A 7,168-nucleotide genomic window follows, 5' to 3' on the forward strand; every position below is an offset into this window, starting at 1 on the left:
ATAACGTTCCTCGACTACGTCTCAGGCCGTTATAAGACACTTGTGCAAATTATCACGCAACCGCTAGGGCTTCCCAATTTATTAAAATATAATTAATCACCAGAAAAAATACTGTAATAGGCGCGTGCATCAATTGCAGAAAAGTAATAAGGGAATGCATTACCAATACCTCGGCCTTGAATTTATGACTGACATGTAGTAATCGTATGTTCAAAAAACAAGACGTGTCATTCAACTTTTTGATCAGAATTGTACAATGAAATATGATTGGATAAGCCAGGAAGACAAAATTAAAAAAAAATCATTTTAAGAGGTTCAAGGTAGAGACGAGACAAAAATGACCAGTGAATAATGGGATTTCCGCCTGTGAACGGTCAGTTGACCCCGAGTCTACTATAGGCTTAAACTAGGTAACATGGCGCCATAACCTCATACCTGTAGGAATATTTATCAATTCATACCAAACTGAAATAAGAAACCTCATAAGAGCACAAATTAACTTAAAAAAATAAATAAAAAAAACAGGGAAAAAACATATAAACTGATAAAGTAATTATAGCCCTTCAAGGTTTTAATTATATTTTAGTTTAGTCTAATATTGAAAGAATTATTGCACAAACTATGAGAAAACACAATGAAAATGGAATGAAACAAGCACACAAAAAACAATGCGGTCGAAAACCCTTTGGATCTAATCTACAATTATTCCGTGGTTGAATTATTTCCTTCTAAAATGATAATAAATATTTTAACTTTTAAGCTTATAATGTAGAATTATTGAGCGTATGATATTCCGCTATACCTTCAGCGTGACTGAATAACAAAGACGAAATATTTGTACATACAGTGACCGATCAAAGCGAGCACTGTATAACAGTTTGCATGTAGCCCATAGAATATTTGAACTATTCTTAATTGTTTTTAAATATACTCAAGCGCCAATGCTTCTTATATTTAAATCCTTAAATCAGGAAATTCACATCCTGATCTTTTTCTTGTACAGGAGGAATTTGGCCGATTTCGAGCTTGTCATTTGTATTTTTTATTTTCATACTTTTGTTAGATTTTTCTGTTGCATCTGTATTTTTCGATTTTTTTAAAATGAATGGTCGTAAAGAACCAAACCAAAACGATAACCCTGGTTTAGATAAAATATATCTTTCTTCGAAAATTGCAAATACTATTTACTTTTTTTAAAACGAGTTTAAAGACTGCTTTCCATTTGCTTAATGTTAAGAATCCATTTGTTTGACATTTTCATTCAGTATATTCGAAGGATGTTGCGCATGCTGTTAAAACTCTTATAAATGAAAATGATTTTTAAGTTTCATTTTGCTTGCTCGTCAAAACTCTTTCGACCTATTTCCGACAAGGATAACAATGTTTGACCTAAACTTATATTACATGTCCACACAAGTTAGATTCGAAATTGTATGTTTAAAATAAATTGCTAACCGCATGAAAAGTTTTTCCCGTTGATCGTACAGTAGGTTTTCCGTGTGGTAGTTTGAGGTTTTGGAGCATACGTCACTCTGTGGTGCAGAAATTTGCCAAACAAGAACGTGGCGTTAATTCCGGTTAGAGCTATAACCAAGAAGGTCAAAGCAAGAATCTGCATTCTGACTTCGTTAGTTGAAACTCTTTCTTTATTAAAACTTGGCGCCTTTTGTATGTTTTTGTCGGCAGACGGATGTACACTGAATGACGTGATATATGTATCGTTTACCACAGAACTTCGTATTTTTTCATAAAACAATTGCTCCAGTCTCAACTCTCATCAATTAATTACCTACATGCCATGTGTCGAAATAGAGGTATGTCAAAAGGTATGTGTTTGTATAAATATTTATGCGAAAATCTACAAAAAACAAGCTCAGTAGCAAAAAGTTTAAACATAAACCCGGTTTAATGGCACTGGGTAAACGCCAAAGACATAGAACATAAAATCACAAACAAGAAACATGAAAGAACAGCACAAAACTCCACAAACAGCACAGTGCATACATACTGTATATAAAAACTAGGTATGTTTATCAAGCGTTGTAAGGTACTGCCTTGGAACGGCAGTAAAATGTAAATTAAATGGGGGTTTAAACCAATTTAGGTGCACAAACCTCACTCTTATCTAATGTCCATTTCAAATAAAAACACACGAACATTGCACAAAGATAACGTCTACTATACGACAATACGTGTTTCGATGATATTTATATTTTTTAATTTAAACCCAAATGTAGCATTGATCTTCATGCGGATCGTACAGGAATTGTTGTGGATTGATAAACAAGGTTAACGTTTTTTAAAAATTCTATGAAGTTCGAATTAAAATTACGTAACATAAAACAGCTGTAATTTACTGAGATTTACAACACTCATTCCTCGAAAAGAATGTATTCACATGTAATATAAAGCATATATATTTTAGTGATATTTGGTCGGATTGTCAGTCTTCTTTTTCGTCAATTGATAAGTCGACCATGGCATATTTGGTAGTTTAAAAACCGTTCAATCAGAATAGACATGCTGTACGTTTAATTCATTTATGTATACTAGCAAACTTAGCTGGAGTCATTTTGTGAAGGCAGATAAACGCTAACATGATACTGTTTCCTGAGTAAAAAAAATACTGGGTCCCTTTAAAAGAGGCTATGACAAAGTTTCCCCTGTGGGGTACATCTTCATGTTATTCGTTTCTATATGCATTACAGTATATTCCACCAACGTGAATGATGTTAACACAGCAGCATGGGTTGGGTATAGTAACTATTTTATGCAGAAGTTTCGAGAATAATGTGTACTAATTTATCGTGCGCATATCGGGTTATCGTGGCTAGTTTTTATATATAAATAAATTAAATAACTAAATACTGTTTGTCTTTTTAATCTCATTATTAATGTATAAACAATAGCACAGAAAGCCCTCTTCACTATCCTATAAGTACTGTTTGTTATAAATTGCAAAACAAAACAGAATGGTCTAGTACATGTTTATGAGAGCAGGCAGAAAATACAAGTGTGCTTAGAAATGAAAGTATAACGTTCGCATTCAAGATGTGTCTAAGTGTAATGAAATAGAAAGCTTACATAAATCAGCGACACATGTAATCTACTTCTTGTAATTTCTTGATTATTATACAGAAAAACAACAGAAAAATAAATGGTTGATTAAATTCTGATCGTGCACCGCTGGTAATTACAACGAAAATGAACTCTTGAGCGACTCACATTCTTGTTCTGTACTTATATATAAATAAAAGATCGGCTAGGATTTTGACCCAGTCATGGGGTACATAGCACGTGGCATTCACCACAACTTACGTAAATATCAAGTCGACATGTATATCGGACTTTTGTCTTTGAATTTTGTGTTCTCGGCACATGAATGAATTACAATGAAGTCCAGAATTATTTTATTATTTATATTAGTATAAATGTATAACAAGGTGTCTAGAAAAGTATTGTTTATTTTATTCAGTTGGACAGCATTTGCATTATTGCCAAATTTTAAAAATGAAAGTGACAATATATAGGGACGAGTAAAATATATGAGAAATATGTTATCATTATGTTTTTGTAATAAGTGCGATTCGGACGCAGTAAAATATATGAGCTACGACAATTTGTCTTACAGATCCATTTTCCGCGAATTGTAAAGCCTGCTGTCAACAACCAAATAATTCTTATTTACATTCATCAACCCTCCAACAAAGACCTGATTGAGTAGTAATGTCGATATACAAGCGACACAGACGATTTTGTTTTCTACGGTCATGATATTAATTCTGATTACTTATTTACGGAAGCCAGATATTCCGTGCAGCCCACTGTGATGTTAAAGAAAATAGATTTTAGGTAACATATGGTTGATATTGCATTTGGTTTAAGCGTGTATGAAAATACCGGCAACTGTAACCATTTAGTGCGTGTTTCACAAGTACTTAAAACAACGGATTGTCGTAAACCTCATGGCTTAAAAATGAAACGTATTTTACATATTGATTTATGGTCCTACTTTTTTTTGAACCTGTTAAACATTTATTTTTGTATATTTCAAATGTAGGCAAGAGAACACCGACACACAACTTAAATAGATTTCCGCCTACTGCCATTTAATAAAAAAAATATATATTTGTAAAAATAGTATAATTAATATATATAGAAATTATAACATTGATCGCCTTAGTATAAACAAGTAATGCTTCGTTATACGCGATCCTTATTGTAAACGTTGGAGATGCAAATGCTCTAACGCATCTTCCGTTGTGGCGCAAAGAGCGAACATGAGGGTGAACGTGAGTCTTTTGTTGTAACTTTTCAAAAATTTATAAGAGTCATGACGAATAAGTTGAAGATAATGTAAATTTAATTTGTTAATAATCAAAGCGAAAATGCGGTCAAGGATAACCCGTGAAAGTGCAAGCACTTATATCCAACGGGGTCCATTGTTTTTGCTGAAGGGACAGCACGCTGAAGAGACAGTGGTGGGATACAAGGAAGTCCGGGTGCGATACCCTAGCTCTTTTTCGAAGAGACCCCTTGGTTCTTTTACGTGCTCGATGTAAAGCACCGATACACGGGGTACAACTCTCCTGGGTTAAACCGGTACTGAGTACACCACTTTTTCAAGCACTACCCTTTAAATGCCAAGCGCCAGGCAAGGGAGCAACTTGTACCAATTTTTAATGTCTTTTAGTATGACGCGGCCAGGGATCGAACCCACGACCTCCCGCTCCATAGGCGGACGCTTAACCACTAGGCCACGGAGACGGTTTATGAGTTGTAAACATATGAAACATAAATAGCAATTTGACAGCAGCTGATAGTGATAATGAATTACATGATTAATGTCTGATGTGTCATTGCACTGTTGGAGCTGTTCGTGTATTTCTTACTGCACAGGGCTCCCGCAAATGTGTATACTAAAATAAAACATACAGGGACAAGCCACTGGCTACGGATTTTCAAACTCAAACATTTTTTTAAAAAATCCAAAAAAACTTATAATTCTAAACTAAAAATTATAATACCGAAAATGTGAAAAAAATATTGAAAAATATTTTTTTTTTTTAAATATGCACTTTGTACTGTATATTATACTTACATGGTATTGAATGTTTCGCTACCCGGCCCACGTAATCATCTTTTTACTCCATTCAATGAATTTCTGCAGACTGACAGCCATCGCAATTTAAGGACGAAGAAATTCGCCGGTCATACGATTTTTTGACTTTATTCCCATTTTTCTGTTTTCCTGTTTTTTTCTATCAACCTTGACTTCCGGTTTCAGAGTCAGGTGGGGGGGTCGTGGTTTCAACTGACTGGTGCATTATGCTTGATGGAATTGTTCGTACATGTACATGTTGATCGTCATCTCTATTTCCTTTGCAAGTGCGATATTGCTCTTAAAGACTTAAAGGACTTTGATACCAAGTTTTGATACCAACAATTTATATTCATCTGAATTTAGAAATGAATATGTAAAAACATTCAGGTATAAAATGAATATTCCAATGATTGATATCAAAATTATTAGAAAAAATGGAAAAAAGAGACGAAAGTTCATTTTGAGCCATACCAAATTTGTACTTTTTAAGTTTACAAATCCTGCATTTAACTACACCACTGTTTTTTATGACATACATTTGTACTTTCCAGAACAGTTTTGGTCAAAGTACGACTGATTTTATACATGCGATATTTTTGTTCTTATGAAAAATGCACTGAGGTCATTTGACATTTACTATATTGACGTATGCACACATGAATCTAACTGTTTCTTTTCATTCGGGTTGGCCTGTATGATGGACGCTATGATATCCTGACCTTGATAAACCTTCTTAAAAATGATGATAAATATGAAAATGTAAGAGAAAATGTTAAACAAACAAAAGTTGTTATCATTGACGAAATTTTTATTCTGTCTCAAAAAAAGTTTTACCAACTTGAAGCTGTTTGTAGAACAAAACATGATAAGAGAAAATACTTTTGTGGGCTCCAGGTCATACTTTGTGGAGATTTTTATCTGCTGCCGCCAGTACCTGATGATCTACACAACGACAGCGGCAGTTTTTGTTTTGAAAGTGAAGTTTTTAAAAACTGTGTAACGCATAAAATCAATTGGAAAAAAGTAATGCGCCAGGAAGAAGATCTTCTAGTTCAATCTGTGAGGGAAACTGCACTTGGGAATATTTCAGATGAAGTTGACAAGTTTTTGAAAAGATTGGAGAGGACAATGCCAGCTGATATTGAGACAGTCCACCTATTTTCAAGAAATATTGATGCTACCATTTTCAGTAATGAAAGTCTTAATAAATTAAATGGTGATGGAATGAATAACAAGCCGTTCAAAATAATGGTTCTCAAAAATATCTGAATAAGATTTTAGCTTCAAACTTTCTTCATTTAAAAAAAATAACTGTCCTGTTATTCTTCTCATCGATCTTGGTGGAAAACTAGTAAATGGCCTGAAAGGATGTGTGAAATCTTTACAAGATGACTCAGTGACTGATTTATTTTCTGATATAAATCAAACTCATGACATTAAGAGACATTTGTTCTCAAAATACGGTATGACAAGAAAATGTGTTGTAGCCGAGCGTGAGCAGTTTTCTCTTGTCTTAGGCTATGGTATGACAATTCACAAAGCCCAAGGCATGACACATGAATAGGTGACAGTTCACTGCAAAGGAGTATAGCAGTCTGGACAATTGTCAGTTGCTATTGGAAGGTCTGTTTTATCCAAATGAGTATACCTTTTAAACTATAGAAAAGTTCTGTGCTATCTACCAAAAGCTGTGGTTTCAGAATTTTAAAACACAGAAAGTCTTCCATGCTTGCCTGATTTTAGTTGTTGCTCAAACAATCAGTACATGTATATTAAAAAAACTACTGAACCTGAAGCTGAAGGGAATGACTCAGACTCAGACTTTGATTTGGAGGAAATTGACTTCATTGAACAGAATTTAATGCCAGATCCTGAACTTTTAGTGACTGTATTACCAGAATATGTTGATGTTGAGAAGTTAAAGACATTAAACTACATTGAAAACCCTGTTACAGACATACAGAAGAAGATCAATGCTGTTTGTGAAAATTATGACCATGTCGAGGGGTGAGTGCGAAAAGGTTCTAAGTGACATTAAATAAAGAAGCAGATAGAACCTTTTCG

The 7,168-nt window shown here is 34.0% G+C and overlaps 1 protein-coding gene across 1 annotated transcript; it reads left to right on the forward strand.

The window, feature by feature from the left end:
• Window positions 1–4,280: 4,280 nt before the first annotated feature.
• Window positions 4,281–6,668, forward strand: LOC128238028 (ATP-dependent DNA helicase PIF1-like). Its single transcript, XM_052953594.1, has 4 exons — window positions 4,281–4,292; window positions 5,656–5,671; window positions 5,871–6,293; window positions 6,379–6,668. Exons 1-4 carry the CDS (start codon window positions 4,281–4,283, stop codon window positions 6,666–6,668), a joined length of 741 nt encoding a protein of 246 aa, XP_052809554.1.
• Window positions 6,669–7,168: the final 500 nt, after the last annotated feature.

This window comes from Mya arenaria, chromosome 6 (genome assembly GCF_026914265.1).
Source record: "Mya arenaria isolate MELC-2E11 chromosome 6, ASM2691426v1".
Classification (NCBI taxonomy): Eukaryota; Metazoa; Mollusca; class Bivalvia; order Myida; family Myidae; genus Mya; species Mya arenaria.